Source organism: Pezoporus wallicus, unplaced genomic scaffold (assembly GCF_028554395.1).
Source record: "Pezoporus wallicus isolate ANWC-B61680 ecotype Strahan unplaced genomic scaffold, APGP_CSIRO_Pwel_v1 scaffold_13428, whole genome shotgun sequence".
NCBI classification, from domain to species: Eukaryota; Metazoa; Chordata; class Aves; order Psittaciformes; family Psittacidae; genus Pezoporus; species Pezoporus wallicus.
This window is the reverse complement of record NW_026637482.1, coordinates 1562115-1577836: the sequence shown is the minus strand read 5'-3', so window position 1 is coordinate 1577836 and position 15722 is coordinate 1562115. Positions and strand designations below refer to the sequence as shown.

At 40.7% G+C, this 15722-nt stretch overlaps 2 protein-coding genes across 12 annotated transcripts in view; both read right to left on the bottom strand.

The window, feature by feature from the left end:
• RPL17 (ribosomal protein L17) overlaps positions 1–15722 on the bottom strand; it is a 117006-nt gene that overhangs the window by 74141 nt on the left and 27143 nt on the right. The window lies entirely within an intron of this gene.
• DYM (dymeclin) overlaps positions 1–15722 on the bottom strand; it is a 224266-nt gene that overhangs the window by 193167 nt on the left and 15377 nt on the right. For all 11 annotated transcript variants that reach the window (XM_057405672.1, XM_057405680.1, XM_057405676.1 and 8 more), the window contains 3 exons: positions 6478–6530; positions 5757–5850; positions 4353–4486 (listed from right to left, as the gene is read on the bottom strand). In XM_057405672.1, the coding sequence (XP_057261655.1) occupies positions 4353–4486; positions 5757–5850; positions 6478–6530 (281 nt within the window). The remainder of the gene's footprint in view (positions 1–4352; positions 4487–5756; positions 5851–6477; positions 6531–15722) is intronic.

Here is a 15722-nt window from a genome sequence, read left to right as displayed (position 1 = left end):
TCAAAACAAAAATCCTCCAAAGCTATATGCAAATTCCCAATTGTGGATGAAAAGGCAAAAGTTGCTCTTCCTGGACTAAAGAATCTTCCGAAAACTGTCAAAAGGAACAAGCTTCTACTAATGGTCAGATGATTCTTGAAAGAATTCAATAAACAACGCTGTTAGCAGGGACTAATCACGTACAATTTCTTCACTACAACTTTATAATGATAGGCTACAACATATCTACGGACTCAAACTTGAAAATGAAAAACCTTAATAATCACATTTCATGACACAAAGCACAACTGCTCAGCTTTCTTCTGAGCTTAAAACACAGTTTAGTTGGGAAAAGCACAAATTGGACATTCAGAAAAAGCAAAAGCACATAAATTGCAAATCCGGGAGGAGAAATCTTCAAGATAAGAGACTTATTAAAAAATGCTAACTAAACAATTGTGGCTATGTCATATATAATCTTCCAAAATACAAGGTATATTCCCGAGTAGCCAACGCCAGGCCATTTTCCATACATCATTACTGTCATACACTACACACTTGTGCCTGTCATACCAAATATCACACAGCAGATGCTGACGCTCTGACCGACTGCAGTGTGAGCAGCCTGATGTGCTGACACTGCAGTTACGTACTCCTGACTGTGCTACATTTAAACACAGAGAACATAGTACTTGGACATAAGCTTCACCAAGAAGGAAAAAAACGGATGCTCACGGTTCAAACACACAACTACAGTGATTCCCAGATTTTAAGATGATCCTGAAAAGAATGGTTACCTCTCTTTAGAAGGCTGTGAGATTGAACAAGGCATTAAAAAATGGGTAACAGGAGAGAGAGAGGTTGGTTAGTTGCAATGTTCTTTCCAATATCTACTCACCAGCCAGTAAGAAAATAAGCAAACAGCACTTCAAAGTTCAGGCACTCTGTGAAAGCTTTTATCTATATGGATATTTTATTTACATTATATAGTTCACAGAATTGTGTATAAGGTTTGTTTTCCCATGCTCACAACTGAAGAACAGCAAAATATCATCAAGCTCTGGTAAATGTAAAGACAGCAAGGACAACACAGAAAAGCTTGAATTTTTAAAAAAAAACATGTTCACCAAAGACAGCGTTAAGCACATTAAACTTAAGTAAAAGTACTAATAAATCTGTGTAAACTTCACAATAACAAGTCACGCTTTAACCGCCAAAGTTAAAATAAAGATACACTTGATTTAATTACAAAAATACTAACAAAACCACATTTCATTATTTTTCTGCACACTTCAATAGGCCCTAACACAACAGTAGTTTATTATACTCCATTAATGATGTATCACTTTTCCTATACGCAAGCCAAAAGCTATAGGAGGGCATTCACCTTGTGACCATGCTCGATAAATACTTAAAAAAACCTATGTGAAGATCTGCTAGGGACCAAAACGAGTAACTATTGAAAATACAACACATTATGAACCTCAACATCTTGAGGAAGGTCACAAGAACCATCTCCAACTGGAAACCAGAGTCAAAAGCAGCAGCAGACTGGAGCCACATGAGCCAAAGAGAAGCTCCTTGCTTCCTGCCTTCAACCCCTGCTCTCACCAGCAGACCACACACAATTACCTTCCTAATCAAGAACATCCATCGAGCAATCTGCTCAAAGTTAATTGCTAAGTACATTTGCCACCAATATGCACAAAATTATCGCTAATAAATGTCACTGTGAATTACAATCAAGTGCTACTAGACATGGTATAAACATGGATCCACCCCTGTGACAAGAATCACTTTCATACCATGCTGCAAGGAACCCCCAGCCTAAGGAATAAAGATTGCAGGGGCAAGCTAACAAAACATACCAGCTTTTCCACCTGTTGTACTGTGCTGCACTATACCACTGAAGCAAGAGGTGGGCAATGTTTTTTAATGCAAGTACACACTTGTAGGCAGTCTGCTGTGAACTTACAGCAGCTCCCAGTGCATAAAGGGGCTACAAGAAACCTGGAGAGGGGCTTTGGATAAGGGCCTGTAGGGACAGGCCAAGGGGAATGGCTTTAACCTGCCCGAGGGGAGACTGAGATGAGCTCTTAGGCAGAAGCTCTTCCCTGTGAGGGTGCTGAGGCGCTGGCACAGGGTGCCCAGAGAAGCTGTGGCTGCCCCATCCCTGGCAGTGTTCAAGGCCAGGTTGGACACAGGGGCTTGGAGCAAGCTGCTCCAGTGGAAGGGGTCCCTGCCTGTGGCAGGGGTTGGAGCTGGATGAGCTTTAAGGTCCCTTCCAACCCAAATTATTCCATGATTCTATAAGCAGGTGTTGCCTTCTAACACATCAGGTAGGTGACTTCATTCTTGGAGATCACTCAGCACCGTTTAAATACATTAAACCATTTCAGCATGTAGCAGTTAATCTTTTGGCACCAGAAGTCTGCTTCCCCCAGAGCAAAGGCAAGTGCCAAGGAAGAGAACAGATTCTAACGAACAGTTTTACCTATTCAATGAGCAAGCAGCTATAAGGTGTTCCCAACACGTACCCTTGCTGGACTGACTGTTGAGGGAAATCCAGAGTCAGGCACTTTTAGTTGTTCTTCCATAATCCACTCACACCATACTACCGTTCTCATACCAGTTCTTCTTGCAAGACCATTTTTGGCTTTATGCAACAATCAACATGCAATTACAAACTCAACAGTGTCTTTACAACAAAGCAAAAGCAATCAAGGCTCCTATGCCAGCATTATCTATCATGTGTTCTGTAGAGTGTCTTGATACAGGCCTACATGAAGATTTGCAGCAGTGTTACAACTTTCTTTTTGCTGTAATCAAACTGATTTTGAATGCATTCACATTATTCATTCAGAAAGAATGATGTGATAGCAGAAACAGAATAGCTAGATTACTTGAACATCTTCCCTGCCACCTTTTGCCTGGTGTAATACATAAGAAAGACAAGGAGCTGTTGGAGCAAGTGCAGAGCAGGCCACGAGGATGATCAGGGGCTGGAGCACCTCCTGTATGAAGACAGGCTGAGAAAGTTGGGGCTGTTCAGCCTGGAGAAGAGAAGGCTGCGTGGAGAACTCAGAGACGCTGTCTGAAGGGAGCCTACAAGGGACTCTTCATTAGGAACTGTAGTGATAGGACAAGAGGTAATGGGTCTAGACTTAAAACAGGGGAGGTTCAGGTCCGATATAAGGAGGAAGTTCTTTACTGTGAGGGTGGTGAGTCACTGGAACAGGATGCCCAAAGAGGTAGTAAATGCTCCATCCGTGGTGGTGTTCAAGGCCAGGCTGGACAGAGCCTTGGCTGTCATGGTCTAGTGTGAAATGCCCCTGCCCATGACACGGGGGGTTTGAACTGGATGATCTTAAGGTCCTTTCCAGCCCTAACTATTCTCTAATATGTGATCCATTTCCTGGAGATGCACTTGGTTTTGAACATTCTTCCTAAATTCTTTGGGATTTCCTGTACTCCTGCATAAACTACTGCCCACTAATTAAATTTTAGCAGTTGGCTTTTCAATGAATCAGTTCTAACCACAGTACTGTTATTTTCCCTCACTAGATTCCTGAAAATTGCATCAATTCCACTCCCTGGCTGCTGCTGGTTTATGAAACGTATGTGAAAAGAAACACTAAATAATTGCAACATCATTGTTCCTACAGTAATACATGGTCAGCTTTATCCCAGTTCTATTCTGTTTTTCTGAAGAGGACTGTTAGCACCTTTTAAACTGTATGAAAATGACTAAAGCTAAGGTAGGTCTACAGCATCACTTCTGAACTGTTTAAAATAAATGTCAAAATAAGTTTGTAAATAAATGCCCATGTTAAACTTAATACAAATCTTTAAAGAAAAAATAAACCAAACAACTCCAACCCCCTCTAGAAGTCTATTTTGCTGTAAGAACCTGTAACAGCTTGTTAACAAAGATTTAATTCTAGCAGATGACAACAGCTAATGTGTAACTAAAAGCTCTCATCGCATTCTGAAGGTGTTCTCCTTCACATGTATGATACAAAGGAAGACGGTTTACACCAAATTCAGACCCCAAAGAAATAAGTCTGTTTTACTACTACCTACTTTCAACCTCACAGGTTGCCCCAAATTGTAAACATGTTGTAAAGAACCTCATGAGTACCTCATTTCCAGTTTTAATGCAACATTTTGGATTCTTAGCCTAAATAAAACATAGAATCACAGAATTACCTAGGTTGGAAAAGGCACTTAAGATCACCAAGTCCTACCATTAACCTAACACTAACAAGGCCATCACTAAATCATGTTTCTGAATGCCATGTCGACCAACACTGACAAAGAACTTTTTAGTCTCTTGTGGGATATATGCTTCACTAGCACTATTGTATACCTACCGTATGAGCCCGGTGCTTTGTCTTCGTAAGTAAAATGAAGTTGCAGCTCCTCCTCTGACATTCGACTGATGAATACTTTCAGCAAACAGCAAATAATAAACAGTGCATTGTGAGCCTGCCAAATAAAGAGGTGACTAGGAAAGAGCAGAAACAAAGAAGAATCAATAATGCTTAACTCGCTAACCTGCATCAAAAGCCACAAGTTAATATATGCCAGAGACAAAGGGGTTCCTACAGTTAAAGCAAGGAAAAGCCAAAGTGCTCAAGCATGGAGTCTTCAGTTGATGATACGGTAAACTGGAAATGGTTTTAAAAGCAGTACTTTTTTCCTTCCCCCGAGAGAATACAACTTTATTGCTAAATTTGTCTTGTTAAAAAACACCACTCTTTGAAGAGCTCACCAGGTAGCTCGGCATTCTTCTTCAGGTTTCTACATTCTATGGACTCAAGCCATCAAGGTGTTTGAAAATTTCCATCAGTTTCAGATAGAGAAGCTATTCTGTCTCCCTGAGCACTCTTCCCAGTCAAAACAGCCATGAGGTGACCATAGGCATTTACGAACTTCAGGAGCACAGTACAGCAAGATTTTTCTATGCAACATACACAAATGTCTTCCAAGCTTTCTGAATGCAAGGGTGATATAGCTTCTTTATGTTTTCTTGAGTCCCAGTAAACATCTGCTGGGAAGCCCATCCAACAGCACATAGTCAAGCTCTTGCTTGAAGCTGTACTTTCAGGGTGTTTTTTGGATTAAAACAGCAGGAGCTATCCAGGCTGAAGACAGTCCTGGTACAAAGGGGCATTAAAAGAAAATCATCCTTTCTGAAGTCCCAGATCTGATGAGACTTGGACATTCGTCTATGGGTGTGGGGCAACAATTACAGAAAGCTTCATGCAAAAACTATACAGTTCTACACACAACTCTTGAAGTTCTTTCCTACTGCTGGAAGCGGCAAGCAAAACTAATGGAAGTTGCACAATATGATTTGAAAGCAATGTCTCTGTGTAGAAGTTTGTGTTCAAATCCAACTCAATTTAAAATATTTCCATATTTTTATCAACACTGGTTCACATATTAAGATTTAGCTAAAAAGGACAGGTGTTTAAACAGCTCTAAACCAGTAGTAACCAGAAGTTACACCACCTGTACACAAATGTATTTGTGTAACACAGGACGAACACAAACATGCCTTTTTCCCCCCAGTGATCTATTTACCTATTACACTTAATCTGTGTTTAGAAAAGCACTAGATACTTGTTTCTTTTCAAATAACATCTTAAGAGAATTCTACGTTTTGGTCTGTGAGCATGTTTACTAGTGAAGTAAAAAACTCAAGAGCTAGCAGCAAAAGCAACATTTAAGAAGTGAAACGGCACACAAAGCTTTTCTCCTTGGGCACTTACTTCTGACATTCTGCTGAAATTTTTAACTCTTTGGTTCTAGAAAGAAAGACTTTAATCAATGACCCAAGGTTTCCTGTTCGAGGATTCTTCTCAACTAAATGAGGAAAAATAAGAGATGATTATATAGCACTTCTAAGTTGACACTACTTAGTTCAAAAAATACACAGAATGAAACCAAATCTCAAAGGCTCAAAGCACAGTATATCTAGTTTTTCTGCACAGCTGTTGATGTTCTTTTAAGATTCTCCAGTACATGCTTTACTACTCCGTAACTGTTCTCTAAACATACTTTTCAGCCTAGATTTAAAATAGCCCAAATGTAGAGCTCCTACTGCTTTCCCTTCAAGACCTATCTATAGCACAACAGTCTCCTGTCAAGAGACATGGGCAGATTTTCATAACTAGTTTTTTACCTTCCTGAAACATCGCTGATCACATTTAGACTATCTCTTCCTTTCAACCTACAATTAATTCTCTCCCTTTACTGGTCAACTTAGAGGGCAGAGTACACAAACATAGTAGGGATGGAATTATTTTATGTCTCGGTTATTTCAAGCTCTACAAAACAATTGACAATGGAAGCTTCTAAAAGCCAGGGATATATATATATACACAAAATACATTCTTTACACTACTACACATAGAAGGAAAGTTAGGTTTATTAAAGACATGGATGTGCACATGATTAAGCACATGGAAAAAATATGTCACAAATTCTCACCTAAAGACTTGCAGACTGAGACTGTGGCTTCTTCCAAGAGCTTTAAGTCAGCACTAGGAGAGAGGAAAAAGAAAATAAACATGGTTACACAAGCAATTGGGTTCTTGCACTTGAAGTGAAAATTCATTACAAAACAGTAGTAAAATATTCCTATGAAGCACCTAATTTTACTGATCCATTAGCAATAGGACAAGGGGTAATAGGTTTGAACTTCAGCAGGGGATATTCAGGTTAGATCTTAGGTTCTTCCCTGTGAGGGTGGTGGATGAGCTTTAAGGTCCCTTCAACCCAAACCATTCTGATTCTATGATGAGGTGGTTTACACAGATATCACAGAGTCAGAGTGGTTGAGGTGAGAAGGGACCTCTGGAGGTCCGTCACCTTGTCCAATCTCCCTGTTCAACCAGGGCCACCTAAAGCTGGTTGCCCAGGAACACAACCAGGTAGCTTTTGAGTTACTCCACAATCTCTCTAGAGAAGCCATTCCTGTGCTCAGTAATCCCAGTCACAGGCAGTATGAGATGCATTCGAAGTACAGTGACTATAATACATGAAACTAATAGTCAAACGTTAATTGTTTGTCAAAGTGAAGTGATGGCACTACATGCTTCATATTGCTAGTATCTTTGTGGCTTCAGTGTTACAGGTTGGGCAGAGAAGAGATTCAGAGCAGCCCGGTGGAGAAGGACTTTGCGGTGCTGGTCAATGAGAAAATGAACATGAGCCGGCTTCTGTGTGCGCTCGCAGCACAGAACCCCTGCTGCGCACGGGTCTGCACCCCCTGACTGTGAGCAGCAGCTCAGGGAGGTGATCCTGCCCCTCTACTCTGCTCTCGTGAGACCTCACTTGGAGCATTGTGTGCAGTTCTGGTGTCCTCAACATAAAAAGGACATGGAACTGTTGGAACAAGTCCAGAGGAGGCCCCGAGGATGATCAGGGACTGGAGCACCTCCTGTATGAAGACAGGCTGAGAAAGTTGGGGCTGTTCAGCCTGGAGAGGAAAAGGTTGCATGGAGACCTCAGAGAAGCTTCCAGTGTCTGAAGAGGGCTACAGGGATGATAGAGGGGCTCTTCATCAGGGACTGTAGTGATAGGACAAAGGGTGATGGGTTCAAACTGAAATAGGGCAAGTTCAGGTCAGATAAAAGGAAGAAGTTCTTTACTGTGAGGGTGGTGAGGCACTGGCACAGGGTGCAGAAAGAGGTGGTAAATGCTCCATCTCTGGCAGTGTTCAAGGCCAGGTTGGACAGAGCCTAGGGTGACATGGTCTAGTGTGAGGTGTCCCTGCCCATGAGAGTGGGGGCTGGAACTGGATTATCTTAAAGTCCTTTCCAACCCAAGCCATTCTATGATTCTATGCTGCCATGCTTAGTTTGATGCCACAGAACCTACACATCAGATGGCAACCTACAGACAGAACTTAATTTTTACAAGAACTATCATATAAAATAACATCTTTTTTAGAAGAATAAATTAAAGGATCTTCAACCTGACATTTTACCTCAAGCAAAGCACCACTTTCCTGCAACTGTTATTACACTAATGTAACAATCATATCCGATACACCAAAGTTTTCACAACTTCATTACCTGCCTGTTGGTACGCCCCAGTGAAAACATCCGCTGAAAAGAACAATAAAGCACTAAAACAAAACCTGCCAACAACCATTGAAAATAAATACCAGCAGTGTCAAACACATAAAATACATTTATACACTTCCATCACTACAAACCTATCAGAACAGAGTAACTGACCCTTGAATACAAAACAGAATAATATATGGGAAATATATTATTCTGTAATAGATGGGTAAAAAAGACAAATAATAATAAGATATTGTGTCCAATGCCACATTAAGCAATACAAACGTGTCCCAATATTAACACCTAAGGGGCAACTTTTTCCACTGTTTCACTACCCTTATCACAAAAAAAAAATCCTGTATCTACTCTGAATCTCCCCTCTTCCAGTTTAAAACCATCACCCCTTGTCCTATTGCTCAGAGTATCAGAGAAGATTGGACAGCTCCTACAGACTCAATTAATATGCAGTCTGACCTACAGGAACTGCAGTCCTTCTGAAGTTCCCCAAATCAAAAGCCAGTCAAAAATCCCTAAACAGTTTAATGCTTGCAAATATAACACAGTATGTAATACAGGCTGAACGATTTCAGAGCACGCGCAGATACATCCTTGTAATTAAAGGTATGAAAATCACCATCTCAGAATAAATAGGAAAGTGGCAATGTAATGAAACCTGAATAAGTAATTAAGCCTATAAAAGTCAGTGGTGTGGCCTCCATTCAAGCTCTCCTCATATAAAAATATTGCAGAACTTAATACTGCCATAATTAGATTGCCTGAGTCACTGTTGTTTCCCAAGCATTAAGATTTCTGACTAGTAACTTAGTTTATATAAAAATAGCACTGAAGGCAAAAAGGAATGGTCCTGCATGCACTCTCTCTGTCCCACCTGCTCAAAACCTGTCTCAGCAACCCCCTACAGCTCTGCCAGTGACTTTCTAAAAGGCAATGGTGGGGGAAGCAGTCCCCCTTCCTTCTGCTTTTAAATTGAGATGGTAATCCAGTTTACAGCACAGTCCTAAGAACTGTGGCATCAAGCTGAGATTAACTGTGGTGTTGTGTGGCAAGCCCCTAAGCCAGCTCCACTGCTGAAAACCCATGTGGAGCTCTTAGAAGCTGTTGAGTTTGTCGGAGGTGTTCCCGAGCTCCTGAGGGTTGAAAAGAGGACATAAGGATATTGGTAGAAATAGCAGCCAAAAGAATTATTTCAAACCTTTTTGAAAGGAGATGGAGACATGAAATAAACTAAGCTTTAAGATGCCTGCAAATTTTCCCTTGTGTCAGGCTCATTTTCTGTGTAGTGAGCTGACAGCAGGGACAGCTCTTCACCTACAGCTGAACACCCTTAGACAACTTTAGAGTATGGAGACTAGCTTTTTTTATATATATCAAATATCAGCATTTGTTCCTCTCATAAATTGCTCTTAAGCACAAGTTTCAGAAAGAACAAACTTACACTTTCATATACACTTTAAAAACATTAGACTTGCTCTCAGAAGTGGTCTCTTGCTTCAGTGCTAAACACATGCAAGGTAATAAAAAGCAAACGGCATAAAGCTAAAACACTTTGCCAGCAACTACAGACAACACAGTTTTCTAAGTCCATGAGAAACAAGGAATTTCTGCACTTCTTAAAATACTTTTACATTTGTCCGTTTGGCTGCTTGTCATCAGTATGTATTCCTTCCTAAGAGCTGAGAGGCAGGGTGAATATTACACTGGGCACCAACTCAGCAGAGAGTTCTTAGGTACTGAATAGCTGTAATCCAACGCAACGTGACCCACATCCTGCTACCCAAAGATGCTGGGGACTTCTGTAATATAGCCTGATTGATTACTGTAATTCCTCTAGGATTTAAACAGTAAATGCAGACATCCAGTTTTTAATTACGGTTCATTCATTTTGCCCTGATTTCTAAGCAGTCAGGTTTTAACATAAAGCATTCTTACACGGCTTTTTTCTTCCCTTTGTTAAAAGCTACACAAAGTCCTCAAACAAATTCCAGAGTTGACCCATTTCTACAAGTTGCCAGGATCAAAAACAGTGGTAAGCCAAGCAAGACCTTCAGATCTTCAGCGAAGCTTTTAACACTTGAGTCATTATTTTTCCTAACAAAAAAAAAACAGAACTGAATGCTTACTGAAAAACAAAGTATACAGCCCATTCCCTCTTATTCCTAAAACAAGAACACAAAACTGAATTTTGCTATACTCAAAACTAGGCAACACCACCTGCAAAACTTCAGTTCACCCAACGGAAATACCTAGTGAGGAAGAACTACAGCAGAACACCACCCAACACATGCACACTCAATAGTAGTTATACTCCTGCTACATCCCCAAGGATGGGCTCACGGATAAGAGTATAGTGGGAAACACAGTAAACAGCCCATTCTCAGCTACCCAGGGCAAAGCTTGGCAGTGGCTTTCTTGCCTTCACTTGGGAAGCAAAGGGAAGAGAGAGACATGCAGAATGGTGTCTGCATGTTTTTTTTGTGCTGTGAGGACAGAAGACACATTGCATGAGCACTCAGGAAGAAAATGCCAGAGCAAGACTCATAAAGCCGGCACAAAAGAAACGTGAGGACCAGGTACAGTACTGACTTTGCTCTACAATCCCTGTGGAGATTACATTTGGTTAACGACTCTAAGAACGGAAACTTAACACTAAAACTTCCATCTTTCCACTAATCCACAGAGCAGCACTGGTAGTATTCAAAGTATTTTTCAGTATTAATGACAAGAGCAAGCCCTGAGAGACTGAAGCTCCTTCACTGCACTGACCACAGATAAAAGTTCCAATCCTCTCTGAAAAGCCTCACCCAAAGAACACAAACTGCCTTGTTGCCAAACATATGTATCCATATACATAGATACATATTCTAGAAGCTTGCTATCCGGGATGGTGAGAAAGTCTAAAATGCAGCTAAACTGATCCCCACCAACATATTGTATTTAACCATAATGAAGCACCTATGGGGGGATCCAGGAGAAAACAACCTTTCAGAAAGAAAAAAAGGAAAATATCCCACACATGTTCCACTCTGCAATTTTACCCACCAGGAACAGGGAAAGTCAAAATCACACCTTTTCAGAACTGAAAGACAGCTTCTGAAGGATTTTCTGTAACATGTAAAAGGTAGAAGAGAGATTCATTACGGATGGGGGCACAAAATATTCCCTGGTCTACAACAACTGGTAGCATATTCTCAAGTAGAACAAGATTATCAGTTTCTAGCATTAACAAGCAGCAAGGCAAGTAAACCCTTTCTGCTGTGTTGCAGCACTGCTGAGCACCACTTGGAGAAACCCACACACCTCAGCAACATCCAGTAAGCCCTGCCACTGAACGGGACACGTGGCAGCAAACACGAGGTTCAGGCTACCAATCTTTAATATTGCGATCACAGTGACCTGGGTGAGTTTGTACATGTAATCCTATATTTCAGCTGGCACAACCTGCACTAAACCACCTACCTGCTCTGGGACAAGTAATACATATCCCAACCATATTTACCACTTCTATAATTTTCCAAGACGCAAGTAAAAGGTACGACCTTGTTTGGGGGTTCAAACAGATTGTGAGCACAGGGGACACAGGATTCAAAGTATACGTAACCACATAGACTTGACTGGCTTATTCAGATCCAAGAAGACACGTGAGAAGCAGGAAAAAAATCATAAGAATTCCTGCCTCATCTTGTGATCTGGTTTCCAGCATTTTCAAATTCTTTTAAGAAAGCAAGAAATTATTTTGGGGTGTTTTTTTTGGTGAGGGTAGGCCCACAGACTTCAGCAAAATTAACAGCAAATTTTGCTTCCTAACAGCACAGAATATCTTCAGAGAAAGTTTTTACCTTGTTTTATTTTCAAGCTGACATCAGGTATCACACATCAGCTGCAGAAGCAAAGAGTAATCGAGGGTAACCCCCTTCTGTAGGAAAGGGGGCAGCAAAACCACTGAACTTAGATCACATAGTAAGGACTCTGTACTAGGTAGGTCAGAGAACTTCAACAAAGATCAAACTTGCATGCTCAAATGCTGCCCCTTTAATACTAGAAGCATCTTTTATCCTGACAAAAAAGTTCAACCTCTCAAACCTGTACTGTCATTTAAATGCCAGTTGGGAACTCAATGCACACACCCCCACCAAAACATATGGGAATAGTAACAGAAATCAAAGTTACCTCTTTATATTCATAGAGCCACAGACTGGTTTGTGTTGGAAGGGACCTTCAAGTTCCAACCCCTGCCACGGGCAGGGACACCTTCCACTAGAGCAGCTTGCTCCAAGCCCCTATGTCCAACCTGGCCTTGAACACTGCCAGGGATGGGGCAGCCACAGCTTCTCTGGGCACCCTGTGCCAGCGCCTCAGCACCCTCACAGCAAAGATCTTCTGCCTCAGAGCTCATCTCAGTCTCCCCTCTGGCAGGTTAAAGCCATTCCCCTTGGCCTGTCCCTACATCCCTTGTTCCAAGCCCCTCTCCAGCTTTCCTGCAGCCCCTTTAGGCACTGGAGCTGCTCTCAGGTCTCCCCTTCAGGAGCCTTCTCTTCTCCAGGCTGACCCAGTCCAGCTCTCTCAGCCTGGCTTCATGTCCAACAAGAAAGAGTGAAAATTTGGGGTTATTCATCATACGTACAGACAGTGATTATTAACTAAGTAAAATGTAATATTGGAACAGTATTTAGACTGTCTTGCTGAAATTACTCTTCTATCATTTCACAATTGATCTTACATAATTTTTTTTTGTCTTTAATTTTGTTGGGATTTAATCACATTGTAGTTACTGATCACAGCACATGGAGCCTCTTCACAACTTTAATTTTATGTAAAAAAGTACATTTTCAGTAAAGGTGAGGAAGAAAGGTAATTTAAGCAGTCTATTGCACAAAAAAAATATAAAAAGTCATCTTCTTCACTGACTGCAGATTTTTATTTCTGGCTTCACGCTACCAGAAAGCTTGATTCTGAGGCTAGCTATTCCAGCTTATATTGTAAGAAAACTACAACTTCCCAAAAGAAGAGGGGGAAAAATACAATACAAAGGAGGAGAAAAATAAAATCAGTGGAGTTATTTTAGAGTGGCTGAATTCAGTTGCCTTACTTTAAATTTACTAACTGTGGACTAATCAGTCTACAGACTTCAGCAAACCTGTAACTCATAAATGACCAGCAAAGCTCTTCCTGACAGCAGTCATTTTTGAAGAACATGGTTTTCTCTGCTTTTATGTTAAAGATATCACAATACAGGTTTCAAAGTGTCGGTGACTACTGTTAGAGCGTTGCAACATGGAAAGTATTCTGCATAGAAACTGAAATGACAAACATACCTAAACCATGCCACCCTTATTATGGTAAGAATAAGGTCCAATCCTTAAGAATAAGGCCCAGAAAACTAACTCCCCATAAAACAGAAGAAAAAAAAAACAAAGGAATGTTTTTTTTTCCTCTCAGTACAGCTTTTTTCTTTGCCATTGAATATAAAATTTAAGAATCAGCCCATTCAGTAAATCCATACTGTGGCAGTGCTGACTTTAAGGTACTAGTTGGAGGAAAGATGTCAGAGAACTTAAAGCTGCATATAATTTATTGTACCAATTTCAAATTGTATATTAAGGCAACATAAAAGTTCCTCATTTTTATGTCTTCCCATTAAAGGCTTATGCCCACTGTTCTTAAACCAGCAACTCATTAATAACTCCAGGGAAGCAACAAAGTGGAATAGTAAATACTATAATAGCACATGATTTTCAGCAAGTTCTGTGTTAGTTAACTCTGGTTTAAGTTTTCCACCAGGAAAGAATTGTAACTAACACTACCACTAAGGAGGATGTGGATTCTTGGTAGCAACTCACTGAAGAGTCAGACAAACAAAACGGATTGCTAAGACTCCAAAGTAAACCTCACAGCTACTCAGATTGGTAAGTCATCCACCCAAAATGTAGGAAGTGGCAAATTTAAGAGGTTTTATACAATTTTAATTCAGTTCCCATGAATCTGTTCTTTGCAACAAATAAAGAACCATAAAGAAAAGAAAAAGGACACGCAGGAGTGTGAACTTAGACCACCAAGTATTTCCTAATGGATGAAACCAGAAATTTCTCAGCAGACACATCTGTAGCCAAAGAGGGTTTTACCTTCTCAGCATCCACAACCTGCTTTACAGAACAGGGTATCACAATACACCTTCTACAATGAAAAGCATCAGGCAACTCAAAACTGAACTGCTGATAGCTTTTCCTTATACTATCACTTGTGCATATATACACATATATATATTATTTATCTCTTATGACTCCTAAATTGTGTAAGGCTGCAATGGCTTTATCTGCCAAACACCGGAGACTGGCTCTGGCTGTTACCATCACTCATGCAAGGGGAGTCACAGGCAGTGAGCAGGGATTCGCTGTCAGCTCATTTCTAACTGCTGATGGCTGATTCATCATCAGGGTTTGTGAATGCACAGACCAGAACTACACCCACTTAATATTCTGTCTTACTATGTGCTTAACTACTAAGAAAATCAACATTATGAGAGGAAGAACAAACAGCCCAGAAAAGCAGAATATTACAGCCAGCTCGGCTTTGATCACGCACTTTCACGTTCATTTTTGGATGGAACAGCAGGTTTAAACAATCCCACGTTTTAACCCAACAGTCTGCTGTGCCCCAAAAATCAATCTCTCATTGTGCCAGGATTGTTTTGTGGTGCCATGCTATGAATCACTCTACAGAATTAACTTGGCTGAAAAAATATACACTTCTTTTTGCTCTGTTGTTTTTTAGACAGATTAGTTTCTTATTAAACCCACGGCAGACCTGAATAAATACTGGAAGGGACAGTGAAAGGGCAGGAGTGCCTTGAATCAGTGCTGCTGACAGAGACACAGCAACTTTACAGTTAGCAGCACTGGTATTTGGCAAACTTCATTCCCCCCTACAAACTACCTTGTGTTCTTCACAGAAACAGATGAAAAAGCTAACTGGACTGAAAAAAATAAATCTAGTAAAGAAGATGTGGCTGAGTAAATGAGTAATACTTAAGAACTACATGGAACCACAGAGATTAACACATATGATCAGGTATGGATGGGGAGACAAAGCAAAGAGAGAGAATCAGGCTGATTAGAAATGGGTAGGTAGAGAAAGAGATGAACCAAACTGAAAGGGGAAAGTAATAAAAGCAAAATAATGACAAAGAAAGAAAAGAGTATGAAGTGCTGAGATAAACAAAGCATTAACAAAATGAGGACAGACATTAGAGCAAGGAAAGCAGTGCCACTAAAAATGCCATCAGATACGTTATCACACTTTCATCCTTCTCACATTAGAGAACCAGTAATCCACCAACTATCAAACCAAGGCCCCGGGCTTCTGATGTTGGGGATTAAAAGACTATTGCTCCTCAGAAGATCCAACTCAGTCTGGCAGTCCAAAATACCTTCCTTTGGCAGCTGTACCTGGACTAATTCAGAACAGCTTCCGTAAAGCAAAGAACTATCCACACATTCAAAAGGGAGAAAGCATGCACTGGAGAGTGTTAAAAATCTTACACTGATTCACACTGATCACTTTACACTTACTTACACGCTGATTCAGGCTTCCCTTCAATGTATCACAAGTACCCTTTCACCTTCCTTGCAGACACCACTACCTTGC